General features: G+C 35.6%; 2 protein-coding genes across 3 annotated transcripts; one reads left to right on the plus strand and one right to left on the minus strand.

The window, feature by feature from the left end:
• The first annotated feature begins 1,861 nt into the window (after positions 1-1,861).
• gdpd3b (glycerophosphodiester phosphodiesterase domain containing 3b) lies at positions 1,862-7,725 on the plus strand. Of its 2 annotated transcripts, XM_079594671.1 has the most exons (10): positions 1,862-2,028; positions 2,979-3,021; positions 3,096-3,231; positions 3,313-3,358; positions 3,461-3,579; positions 4,967-5,056; positions 5,159-5,292; positions 6,656-6,715; positions 6,805-6,856; positions 6,948-7,725. In XM_079594671.1, exons 1-10 carry the CDS (start codon positions 1,887-1,889, stop codon positions 7,086-7,088), a joined length of 963 nt encoding a protein of 320 aa, XP_079450797.1. In that variant the 5' UTR covers positions 1,862-1,886; the 3' UTR covers positions 7,089-7,725. The 2 variants fall into 2 exon arrangements, with proteins under 2 accessions (XP_079450797.1, XP_079450798.1); XM_079594672.1 differs by lacking the exon at positions 6,805-6,856 and having other exon boundaries at positions 6,948-7,395.
• nif3l1 (NIF3 NGG1 interacting factor 3-like 1) lies at positions 7,581-12,896 on the minus strand. The gene is made up of 7 exons (XM_079594659.1): positions 12,762-12,896; positions 11,671-12,290; positions 11,443-11,599; positions 11,241-11,364; positions 10,470-10,608; positions 8,357-8,440; positions 7,581-8,258 (listed from the first exon to the last, which is right to left on the minus strand). Exons 2-7 carry the CDS (start codon positions 12,281-12,283, stop codon positions 8,074-8,076), a joined length of 1,302 nt encoding a protein of 433 aa, XP_079450785.1. The 5' UTR covers positions 12,284-12,290; positions 12,762-12,896; the 3' UTR covers positions 7,581-8,073.
• Positions 12,897-13,216: the final 320 nt, after the last annotated feature.

The raw sequence follows: 13,216 nt of genomic DNA on the forward strand, positions 1-13,216 counted from the left end.
ATGCTGTTATTCGTGTGTATGTTAAAATATGAAAGCCCATTAGTCTTACTTCACGCTCACAAACTCTTTTCATTGTGTTCATTTGTTAAAAAGTCAGTGTTTATGAAAATATTTTAAATGTTGTGACTGACAAATATAAGCAACAAAGGGTGAAACAGGCACAAGTGTTGATTATGGTAAGTATCTTATTTGATTTATGCTGTACATACAATGAGAGAATGCACTAGGAAATTAGTATTAAGTTGATTTATAATAAATTACTGGTAGAAATTGTTGAAAAAATTACACTATTGAAACGTTTGTAAAAAAAAAAATGCTTTAATAAAATAAAAACTGTTAAATGGTACACTGTTACCAAGTTAGCATAGCATTACAGTGAAAAACTAACATCACATTATATGTAATTTCTTTGTTTTTAAGAGTGAATGATTGTTACTTTGAACTAAAGTGCTTCAAATAGGAAAAGATTGCCCCTCAGTTTCACTCACAGACAAACTTGTTTCATTGTGTTCATTGGTTAAAAAGAAAATGTTTGAAATGATGTGACTCATGGTGGTCTTGTTTTGAACTTACTGTAGAATGAGAAGTATATTAGGAAATTAGTATTAAATTGATTTATAATCAATTACCGGTGGAAATTATGTTGAAAAGATTACACTGTAAAAAAAACTATTGTACTGTAAATTACAGATTTGTTTTAAAATGCTACAGTAAAACCTGTTAATCTATACAGTGAAAACTGGTTAAACATCACATTATGTCGTTTTACTAAAATAATGTAAAAAAAATTGGATTTTTTTGCAAGAAAAACTATTAACTACCATATAATTTACATTGAAAATCAGTAAAAACACATTTCCAGAAGTCCCTGCATGACACATATTATGATTATTTTATATAGTCAAATAGTTTTTTTAACCGGTTGCTGGGTTTTTACCGTACATGTAACAGAATATCGAGCTGCAATCTTTATCTGGTCAATTTGACCTGGTAACGTCTTTAATGCCAACACCATGAAAAACATTTCGCTTTTGTGATTTCATAAACTGATCAGTTCGAGTTTTCTTAGCGTAGTTGTTCTGTGATTGGATCATCTGTTCAGGTTTGATTTTACACATGATCCTGGACACTTCATAAACTTGCCCAAAGCCTCAACATGCTCATTTACAAAACTTTATACGGTAATTTGTACTGTCCAACACTTGCAATTAAGTGTCTGACAATAAAGCACTGAAGCATTCTTTCAAAATATATATCCAAAAGTTATTTTTCACACGGGCCATAATTGAACATTATGACATGGGGGGAATTTTCCAGCCATCATGACATAAACAAAAATGGGATGAGGTTTTGTATGTCTTCACATGTGTCTCATGAAGTTAAACGTTTGTCATGTGTTACTCCAACAGTATTACTAAGCAGAAGTGTGGACTTTGTCAAGTCAGAAGGTTCAATTCATGCGCCGTCTTTGACACAATCTGAAGCTCTGACCACAAACCACGACAGTTCAGCTAAGAGATAAACATCATGGGGTCACACAAACCAATGAATATTTCAATATTATAGTTTCACAATCTCAACGGAAGTATACAATATGAGATTTGATTTCTTAGTTATCAGTTAAACCACATTTCTTTCATTTTTTGAGTAGTCCGCTCTTATGATATCAGCACTGAACTTGACCACACACCCAATACTCACGCATGATCACATGTTCAGACAGAATGAAAGCCATAAAGCCTACAGAGCAGACGTGAGCAGCATACAAACAGGTGGAAGACGTCGAGGAGCTGCTGATATATATATACAGCACTCATATTTGCTTCATAGTATCCGGTTCTGAGAGTCAAAGTGCAGTTATAGTGAGGGATTAACTAGTTTCCAGAATGGACGCACTGAGTGTGATTCTTCTTCTCCTCTGCTTGCCGGTGTATGTTGCTTGTTCTCTGTTCCTGCTTCACAATCCATGTCTTCTTCATAAGAGGAAAAAGCTGAATTTCCACTGCAGACACATTTCACACAGAGGAGGCAAGTGCAGTTTTCTTCTTCTTCTGAATTTATACCTTTTTAGAATAAATTATAACACTTAACCTGTGTGTTGTTAAAATTATGTGTACCGTCGTTATGTTTCGAGTCAATTGTACCCTAATTGGATTCAATACAATTCACCAAAAATCACATTATGGAGAGAAAAAAAAAACAGTATCACTTTACAGTAAGGTTTCCTTTTTTAACACTAGTTAATGTATTAATTAACATGAACTAATCATTAGCAATACATTTGTTACAGTATTTGGTCATCTTTTTTAAGGTTAGTTCATAAAAATACAGCTGTTCATTGTTTGTTCATGTTAGTTCACAGTTAATTTAATAATGTTAACAGGTACAACTTTTGATTTGAATAATGTATTAGTAAATGTTGAAAAGTGCAGTTCATTAATAGTTCATGTTAACTATTGAAACCTTATTGTAAAGTGTAAAACAAACAAACAAAAAACAAACCTAACATTAATACTTCACATATTTAAAAAAAGAAAAAAAAAGATTTTTAAAACAATATTTAACCATTTTAAAACATTTATTTTCATAAAAGTAAATAGTATGTTAAAATTCAATGTATTTTAAATAGATTTTGTTGTGTGTGCGTGTGTGTGTATGTGCGTGCGTGCGTGCATGCATGTGTGTGTGTGTGTGTGTGCGTGCGTGGATGCGCGCGTGTGTGTGTGTGTTCCTGAAGCTCAAACAGTATAGCATGGCGTTAGCAAAGCCAGTGGGTTCAAGTTCAAACTGATAAAAATGTAGGCGTTGTGCAGTGTACATTTCTAAAAGCGAGAAAAAAAAAAAGCGTCTGCCAAAAATGCAAACACCTTCAGAGAGTAACTCAGAAATGTGTTCGGGTCAAATTGACCCAGAACGTAATATAGGTGTAATTAATTGAACACTAATTACAGACATAAACTGATGCCTTTTGCCTATAGGGTCTGGAGAGAAGATCGAAAACACAATGGAAGCATTTACACAGTGAGTTTCTCTCCTGCAATGTCTCCTTTTCTTCTCCTTTTCTCCACTCTAACCCTTGTGTGATCATGTGATAGTGCTGTCGCTGTGTGCACGGAGATGTTGGAGATGGACTGTCACCTTACACTGGATGGCTGTGTTGTGGTTTCACATGATAAAAACCTTTTGAGACAATCAGGATGTGACAAAACAATATCGTCTCTTCGATTCCAGGTATCATTTTAACATTAAACTTTCTCTTTTCTTCTACCTGTGATTTGTGATGGATTTTTAATCCTACTTTGTATCTTTCAGGATTTGCCTCTCTATAAAGAGCGACTTGAGGTCACATTTTATGTTGGTAAGTCCGTAGATATGATTCTGCATGGTCCACTTTTACAATATTAAGTGCTTTACGGTAATTATTCATATCTGAAATCTGTAATACATTCCCATGTGTTAGGACACTACAGTACAGGGAAAGACAGAGAGTTTGTGTTGCTGGAAGATGTTTTCAAGAAATTTCCCAACATGCCAATGATGATTGAGATCAAAGAAAACAATGACTTGCTCATTAAAAAGGTGAGATATTCAGTGTCTAATAACTGGTTCAACTCATTCAATTCACATTGCTGATAAAGCATGTTTATGATCATCCATCACAAATAAGTGACTTGTACCTTTAATGATTTGTTGAAACGGTCTCTCAAACTCACAAGTTGAAATACACACCACAAGAAGTGTAGTCAGAGACAATGGGGTTGTCAGAAATCACATACTCGCTTGATTCGGTTCTTATTTTGAATAAGTAATTAATGTGTGTAGTAATAATGTAATCCGGACCAGCCTGTACTCGCGTAAAGGCGTCTCTATAGCACGCAGTGTGTTTATCGTGCAATTTATACACGAAAATGAGCTTTTCCGTGAATATGATATGTAGGGCTGTAAACGATTAATCGCGATTAATTGAATCCAAAATAAAAGTTTGAGTTTACATAATATATGTGTGTGTGTATTGTGTATAATTATTTTGTATATATATAAATACACACACATGCATGTATATATTCGAGAAATATTAGCATTTATATACTGCATGTATATTTTTATATGATTTATATTATATATAAATAGAACTATTTTATATATAAATAACACATTTTTCTTAAATATATACATGCATGTCCGTGTATTTATATATACAAAATAATTATACACAACACACACACATATATTATGTAAAACACAAACTTTTATTTTGGATTCGATTAATCGCGATTATTGGTTTACAGCCCTAATGATACGCAGTTTTCGCGCACTTCATTGCGTGTAATACACACCCCACACCACTAATCCTAACCAAACGTATAATACACACGTACCCCACACCACTAATCCTAACCAAACGTGTAATACACACGCACCCCACACCACTAATCTTAACCAAACGTATAATACACACGCACCCCACACCACTACTAAACCCAACCCATGCGTATCCTATGCACGTAAAAATTCATCTTCGCGTATAAATTACACGATAAACACACTGCGTGCTATAGAGACGCATTTAGTGTGAATTGGCCATGTTGTCATTATCATGTGACCAGCATCAGTTATTATCACTACCATTCTCAAATCCTCTCCTGTGGCCTCATGGGATAGTAAAGTGTCCATCGTGTGCACACTTCAGGATCATACGAGAAATAGTAGGTCATCCGGGTATTTGTCTAAGCTGGATATTTTAATGAAGCATATTCAAAAAGGCTTTGAAACTCACGAGTATCTGTTTGCATGTGTCAGACAAATCCTTCAGTGAATGAACTCAATGAATCTGACTCGCTTACTGACCCGTTCTTTCAGTGATATTTATGTGTATTTATTTATTTAGTTATTCTCCTACTTGTCTAAATCGAAATGGACCTAATGAAATTCCTAATAACTTGGTATCACTTTTATGTGACTGCAGGTCTCTTGTCTCGTGAAGCAATATGACAGAGAAAGCATTACAGTTTGGGCTTCGGAAGAGTCTGAAGTTATGACTAAATGTCAGAAGCAGGTACAGTAATGTGCTCCATAATCAGAGATGTCTTATAAAAAGTGCTATAATCTTACTGTAAAAGATCTTTGACTTATTATTCTTTTCTATGTGTGTGTGCAGAACCCATCCATCCCCTATATGTTCACTATGAAGCGTGGACTACTGCTTTTATTGCTCTTTTACACTGGACTCCTTCCCTTTGTGCCTCTGGGTGAAAGTGTCCTGCTGTTCTACCTGCCCAGGGTCATCAACAGGTCAGTCTATAACCTAGTTTTAAAAGTGGGAAGGACTGAAATTTCATAACTATCTGTTTTTTAAAAACGTTCTTAGAGTTATTGGTGGGTTTGAAGTCAAATCTTCCTGTATGTTTTTATGATAACACTTGTAACCTTAGTTAACTACATTAATTAGCATTAACTAATGCTTCTAAAGCATTTATTTATCTTCGGTAATGTCCATGTCAGCATTTACCAGTGCATTAATAATATCAAAAGTTGTATATAATATTATTTAACACTTTCCCTGCCGGCGTTTTTTAAAAGGTAGTTCACAACTACTAAGTAATTTTCACAAAATATTTTGTTAAAAGAATATCTGAACATGCAAAATGTCATATATAAATGAGAATAGAGCCTCTGCTTAAAAAAAAAAAAAAAAAAAAGTATTCTAGGTTCATGCATCTGTTTTTTTCATTACTTGAATGTGGGCAGTAAGATTCATAAAAATTAAAAAAGCAACATTTTGAACAAAAAGTTGAGATAATCACGTTATTGTCAAAGACATTGTCCGGTTTGGCTTCAGAACGATGATCAAGATAAAGCAGATCGAGTCCATCAACACCCCTAATGCTTCACAGTCCGTATAGCTTGTTCTGGGTCAACATTTCATTCAGGAACATTCGGCAGTTTTGATTTATATGCTGTTTGATCACGCCATTTTACATGTGCATAACTAATGCTGTCATCACTTGTTTTTGGTTCTTATTTGCCTGCGTTTTGACCCGAATATTTTGTTCTCTTTTAAAAGATGCATAATAGCACATTTATTTCAGTAATTTCAGTAAATGGCAGAGAAGTATGGAAGCTTGTTCCTGCCACAGAATAAAAAAAAATAAAAGATAATAGCACATTTTTTTTCAGAATTGTGAGATATAAACAAAATTATTTATATATATATATATATATATACAGTATATATATATAAAGTCACAATTACCTTTTTTGATTTTGTTGTCTCATAAACCAAAAATTCTGTCAAAATGGTGGGGAAAGAGTTAACAGACCTTATTCTATTTTTTTTATAAATTCGATTTATAAAAGTATTAATAAAAATTAGGCCTAGTCTTGGGTGCCACTTTACAATGAGGTTGTAAAATTAGTTTACAACTAATTAACTTACATTTATAAATGTAAGTTAATTAGTTTACGATAATGTTAATTTCAACATACCTAACATTATTAAAATGACAATTTTGTTAATATTATTAAATGAACCTGAGCTAACGTGAAGTAATAAAGATGTGTTTTTATTATAAATACTGTAACAAAACTGTAATGAGCATTTTCCATACATTGCATTTGAGTAATACTAATGCAGTAGTTATGTGTGATCTCTCAGGACTTATATTCCAGAGGAATCCTATCTGAAGAACAGATTTGTTGTGTATCTTATTCAGAAGTAAGTGACATTCATCTGACATAGAGCAGTCAAACAGCGTTTCCCTCAGTCTTGTGATGTGTGATTGTGTTTATCCACGCTCTGCTTAGGTTGACCATGCGGAAATCTTTGTTTGAGCATTTGTCTAAGAGGGGCTTGCAGGTGAATATGTGACTTTTCTCAGTAGAGTAAATCTAAAAACAGTTCTAACCCAAAGCAAAACCATTCATTTCATCTGACTTTGGCATCTCAGGTGCAGCTGTTTGTGTGCAACGAGGAGAGCGATATAGAAGCTGCATTTGCAGTCGGAGCGACAGGCGTATTGACCGACTACCCGAGCCTCCTGTCCAACTACCTCAGAAAACACCCTCTACCTCCTGCTGCTGTTCATTAGTTATGATATCCAACAGACAATGAAATATACCTTTGAATAAGAATTGTATCCAACTTCTTCCTACATTCCATGAAGCTTTGTGTGAATTATGGGATCAAAGCACTTTCTGTCATTTACAAACTGTATTTATGTTCCATGTGCGTATCTGCTGATAGGGATTATCAGTGAAAAAGCAGAGACAATTGTGTTTTAAGAGGCCATGTGAAACCAAACTGAGAATGAGACGAGAGTGAGGACATTTTTAGTTCATTCCAGTGAATTATAATTGTATTTTAGTCGCAAAACATATAATGCAATGCAAATAATGATGATTGAGAGTTTTACACAGAAACATTCCTAAAAAGCCTGATATATCATATTTGATACATTTTACTATTTTTTTCTAAAAATATATGTTTGGATAATCAAGCAAACCTAAGCTGCCTCAGTCCAGCAAGTGTTCATCTCGAAATATTAACTACGTTTTTTTTTTTTTTTTTTTTTTTTTGTACTGTGTTGATTGTGGTATTGTTTGTTTTATTATTTTATTGTAATGTGTTTTGATTTGTTCCTTGTTTTGTATTGTATTGTAAATTAGGACCCCCTCGAAAACGAGATGGTTCATCTCAAGGGGTTTATCCTATTCAATAAACTTATATATATATATATAAAATATTAACTAACAATGTAAAAGTTGTTCTTAGGTTCACTTTATAAAGATCATTAAATATTCCACAGCAAAGACACGTGAACCATGATCTGAAGGTGTTTTACTTACTAAAAAAGCATAAACAAAGTTGAGCAAAGTTCTGATCGTGTTGATAATTTAGAAGCAATAGAAATGTACATATCATATATGATACAGTAGGCTGGATAGGACAGTTTATTTTGCTCGTTTATAGGACAATGTTACATTTGCATTTACAAACTAAAGGTCAGACAATGAATATTGTGATATCCATATATCCAGTCCAACATGACTAAATGGCTGTGAGATCGGTTGAGATCAGATCACCTGTAGCGGATCTCGGTCTCTTTGAGAAACCGATACGGTGACAGCGTCGCCCAGTCGTGCGGTCAGTCTGTCTCTGAATACGGTCAGGAAGCCTCTCTCGCTGTTGCTATGCTCGCTGAGGATCACGCTCGTGCCTTGAGAAGCCGCATCTAGAACCTCATGATGGGACATCTCACCTGAACGTGTGAAAAATAATCTTTGTACTGTTATTATTTGTACTCTGGGACTTCAATAAATTGATGAGCATCAGCTTTTGTTTGTTTCTGTGACATACCAGTGATGTAGAGGTCTGCTTTTACTCCCTGTATGACAGACGCTCCAGACCCGGCACATACTGCAACCGTCTTCACCATAGAGTCTAGCACATCATATAAATCACGTTAGGTGATAATAATCGCACACATGTTACGTACACTTATTTTTCAATGTGGAGGTTAAGCTATTTTCTGTGAATGTGAGACGTCCAATGCATTAGCCACTATGGGTAAATAACTAGAGAAATAACCAAGCGCAGTAAACGGTAAAACTATTTGTGCTACAAACCAGTTTGTATACGATTACTAGGGCTTCCCCCTAATAGTCGACCACATGTTAGTCGGTGACCGACCAAATTTAACTTGGTTGCAGAAAAACAATCCTCCACAGATCACTAACACGGCTGGTCCATGTGGGAATTGTGTCAGGCAAGAAATCCAAAAGTTTGCCTATCATTGATCGACCTCAAACATGGCTTATTATTTGAAACATGCAAGTAGTAGCCTAACGCTAGCCACTTTCCATGGCCGCTTGTTTTAACATTAACCAAGATAAATGTGCGCTATTATTATTAGGCGCATATACAAGTGTTCGTGTGGAAGCTAAATTAGTATTGAGTTTAACGTTACTGCATGGCATGTTTAACTTAACGTGCATTTCTCTCAATAGACAAATCCACTATAAACTAGTGATGCTCCGATTGATCGGCTGCCGATCATGATCGGCCGATATTGGCTAAAAATAGCTTGATCGGTGAACCCCAAAAGCGCCGATCAAAAAAGCCGATCACATGACGTAAATTACTCGCGCGAGTTTTTTCCACCTGCATGCGCGGCGCACGGTCACACAACAGCAGACCGGAGCTTGCCAGTGGCAACATGATTCTGGCCGCAGAAAGTCATTACAAAGTAGCTAAAATGTAGTCGTAGCCTACAAAGCGGAGTTCTAGAGAGCAGGGGTCTCCAACACGTCGCTCGCGAGCTGCCAGCGAGATGAAAAAAATATCAACTTCAGAATTCCACAAAAGCTACTATAACTTCTTTGTCGTTGTGGAGAGCGCAGTGCGTTGTGGAGAGCGCAGTGCATGGTTGCATAGCAACGACAGACGCCACGGAAAAATCAGACCGAATTTTACTATTAATAATAAAAGATAAGCTAATGTGCATTGTAAATGTCAGTAATTTATCTTTTTTTGACTCATTCTTTTTATAATAAAATATTTAAAGGCTGAAATATGAGGTTTATCTTTTTTATAAAACCTTTTTTGTCAAAACTTTATTTGCACTTGTACATGTTAGTAGATAACATGTTGCAAGACACTCTTTTAAAATCTAGCCATAATTTATGTTATTATTTTAATGCTTATGTAAACAAAAAGTGCATATTGATGCTAATGTTATTTGTTATTTGCTGGTTAATGCGTGTAGGTCTTAAATTTCAATCTTTATGATCTTAAAATGGTCTTAAATTTGACATACAAAAGGTCTTTCATGAATTTTTGTCTGATAAACAACCTACTGGTTGTGGGGTGTTTTGCATAATTGGTTGTTTCAGAAAAAAATAGTTATTGCCACCTCATAGTTACCAGTAGTTTAATTTCTACAAATGGTGCAAACTCTGCTACATTATAGATAAAAGATTCCCATTCCTCTGCCATTCTGTGATCGGCAGTCGGCAGATTATGATTTTGGTGATCGGTAATCGGTGATCGGCCCCAAAAATGCTGATCGGAGCATCTCTACTATAAACCATGCCTTTATGTATACTGCGTCCACTTCATCTTTGCAGCAGACACTGACTCAGAAAAACACTATTTATTAAATTATTTTTGGTTGCGCTGCAGCAGCTTTATGCGAGCACTTGAGCGCTTAAAGGCTCATTGCTATGGTTTAATATTTCTCTGAAATTCTCTGAATCTCTTTCTCAGCCCTGAAACTCAAACCATTTTCAGATGCCATCCACCCAGTGTATAGTTCAGTATTTAAATATCATAAACATGCGACTAGAAAAAACTTTAGAGGAGGGCAGCCCTAATGCACTCTGGATTAAAGCTGACACTGGTAGCCTTGCGTTTAAGGTTAAAATGGTCCATTCTTACATTAAAAATAAGGTGGAGATCTCTCATACCGCACCTAATGTTTGCTGGTCCCCCAGGGCCAGTCTCAAATGGGGCAAACCCAAGTGAGTCTTCATTTTCTGCACTGCTGTGAAAACAGACACTGGCTTATCCAGAACACTGAGTCGTCCTTGACCACAACCCAACAAGGGAGGCTAGAGAGGAGAAAGAAAAAGAGAAATCAGAGACAGGTCAAATGAAAATGATATAGCACAATGTCAATTATCAAATTAAATGGAAAGGTTTATAACATATGGTCCTAAAAATATGACAATTTTTTTACTATTTGCTTGCAGAGAAAAGGTTCACTCTGGTTTCACAGACCAGACTTAAAGGGATGGTTCGGAGTAATTTCAACCTAGGGTCCTCTGCACCATGACCTCCATCTATTTGAATACACTTTGAAGTATAATTTATTCCTGTGATCAAAGCTGAATTTTCAGCATCAGTCTTCAGTGTCACATGATCATTCAGAGATCATTTTAATATGCAGATTTGCTGCTTGAGAAACATTTCTTATTTTTATCAATGTTGAATTTTTAGAGTTAGAGAAAGCGTACAACATTTTTTTAGGATTCTTTGATGAATATTAAGTTCAAAAGACCAACATTTATTTCCAATATAATCTTCTTTTTTTTATTATAAATGTATTTACTGTCTCTTTTAATCAATTTAGAGCATTTTTTCTGAATAAAAAATAAATACATTTTTAAAATATCTTTCTGGTGAATAAAAAAAAAAAAAAAAAAGACAAATTATAGAGCTAAATGTGTTGTTGTTTGCTCACCTGCTGGACTTGTGTGATGTTCAGGGATTTGCTGGCGTGTGGATTTGACACCAGAATCTGCACAGCAGCAGTTAGTGCTGAACTATTACACGTTAGATTCACCTGCTGCCCTCCACTTTCATTCCTGAACATGAATATGGAGCTGTGTTTGAATGTATAAATGTACATATTTATGGGCAAAACTACTTGCAAATGTACTTACCTTATTGTAGAGCACTGAAAAGTTTCACTGCCTTCTATGCGTCTTAGCTGCTCCAAAAGGCTGTTTAGTTCTTCTTTATTAATGGACGAGAACTCAAGCCTGTGTCTCTGTGGGCCGCAAGAGTGGGCTTGACTTAATACTGACACTTGTCCGCTGCCTGTGAATAGAGGGACAAGTCAGAATCTCTGACTGTTTGACCCAGACTACAGAAAAGGTGTTCTTTCTTACCCATTCCTCCAACTAGCCAATCATTAACGCCTCCTTCGACACTGTCCCATGAAGTGTGCGGGGAGAAAATGGCAATGCCGCCCTCTATTGCTCTGATGGTCAACCGCTGCTTCCAGTCCTTCTGAAGCAGACGTTTGAAAGGTCGAAAGAGTGGCGGGTGGTATGAGATGATGAGGTCGCAGTTCATCGCTACAGCTTCATCCATGACGGTTGTAGTCAGGTCATTGGTTAGCAGGATTGTTTTGACTGGACGTGGTTTGCTGGGCTCCACCAACAGGCCAACGTTATCCCACGATTCAGCCAATGACAGTGGAGCAAGGTGTTCGAGAACCCCGAGCACTCCCTGTAAATCCATGTGTCCAGCAGAATGGGGGAAACCAGAAAGGTTACGAATAACTTTATCAGACCTAAAACTAGACCCTGAGGGAAGGAGGTGTTGAAAAGACAAACGTGGACCAGGGGAATATGCAAAAAGAGAAGCGAGAAATGAATGAGAGGATGAAAAATGGAAAGTAGAAAGATGTGGACTACAGAGAAATCTGCTGGTTTTGAAGGAAATGCTACAGCTCAAATGGAGAAGTTTTCCAGAAAATTCCCTACATCTGGTGAACATGAGGAACCTGTGAAAGAATAAATGTCACATTTAGAAACTTATTTCTAATACCAAACATACAATGCAAGCACAGGACTTTTCAGAAGCCTGTATTCAGAATGTTTCGCAAATCTCTAAAACTGTGTTTTCATGGGGTCTATAAGACAAAATCACGACTGCAACTTTTAAAAAAGGAAAATATTTACTCAGCACATATCAATATAATGCATAATGTGATACAGATGTTTGGCATTTGCTCATTGAATGTATCCTGATCACGATAATTTATTAAATAACAGGTAATGTCTCCACGTGTGTTTGTTGTCTGCACTGCCATCATCAGGTAACTTAACTTGCTACAGCAAAAGCTGCACGCGGGAAAAGATTGTCAGATTAACTGCGCTGCAATAAACTGTTTAAAACACAAGTCAGAAGGGTCGTCAGATTGAGATTACGCTAAGCAAACTAAACAACATGTTATATTAAATATAGAACTCACTGGAAATGTCACTTCCTGGAGCGAATGGAAGCGGCAGCTGTCAGACGATAGAACGTGTGAACGTAATATTGCTTGACACGTCATATCCGGTCATTCGCATTTTATTATGGTTCTTGTAGTTTTTTTTGTAATGAACGCCAAGAGCATCTTATCCACCTTATTTTTAAGACAATGCAATAAATAGAAAAATAAGAGATCAACTTATAGAAGGACACAATTATAGAAAGACATAGATTGATAACAAATGTTATAATATTATTGTGATTTCAGTTTTTTTAATATTTCATTTGATTATTTAATATTTTTTTCTTAAACATGTAGCATAGAAACTGCAATTAATTAAACAATTGTGAAAATTTAAATTAAATTAAATTAAAATATTCCCTGGCTCACATATTGTGCTGTTAAAGTGATTCTTTTCTCGTATTTAAGTGCTACATAATTACTGTAAAATC

This window comes from Phoxinus phoxinus (assembly GCF_949152265.1).
Source record: "Phoxinus phoxinus genome assembly, chromosome: 21".
Lineage (NCBI taxonomy): Eukaryota > Metazoa > Chordata > Actinopteri > Cypriniformes > Leuciscidae > Phoxinus > Phoxinus phoxinus.

Excerpts from the sequence above, each read along its gene's own strand:
- gdpd3b (XM_079594671.1), top strand. The coding sequence starts at position 1,887 with ATGGACGCACTGAGTGTGATTCTTCTTCTCCTCTGCTTGCCGGTGTAT. Across the intron at positions 3,022-3,095 it reads ACAATGGAAGCATTTACACA|TGCTGTCGCTGTGTGCACGG; the intron begins GTGAGTTTCTCT and ends ATCATGTGATAG. Across the intron at positions 5,293-6,655 it reads CTGCCCAGGGTCATCAACAG|GACTTATATTCCAGAGGAAT; the intron begins GTCAGTCTATAA and ends GTGATCTCTCAG.
- nif3l1 (XM_079594659.1), bottom strand. The coding sequence starts at position 12,283 with ATGTTCACCAGATGTAGGGAATTTTCTGGAAAACTTCTCCATTTGAGC. Across the intron at positions 11,600-11,670 it reads TTGGCTAGTTGGAGGAATGG|GCAGCGGACAAGTGTCAGTA; the intron begins GTAAGAAAGAAC and ends CTCTATTCACAG. Across the intron at positions 8,441-10,469 it reads GGGGGACCAGCAAACATTAG|ACTCTATGGTGAAGACGGTT; the intron begins GTGCGGTATGAG and ends ATGATGTGCTAG.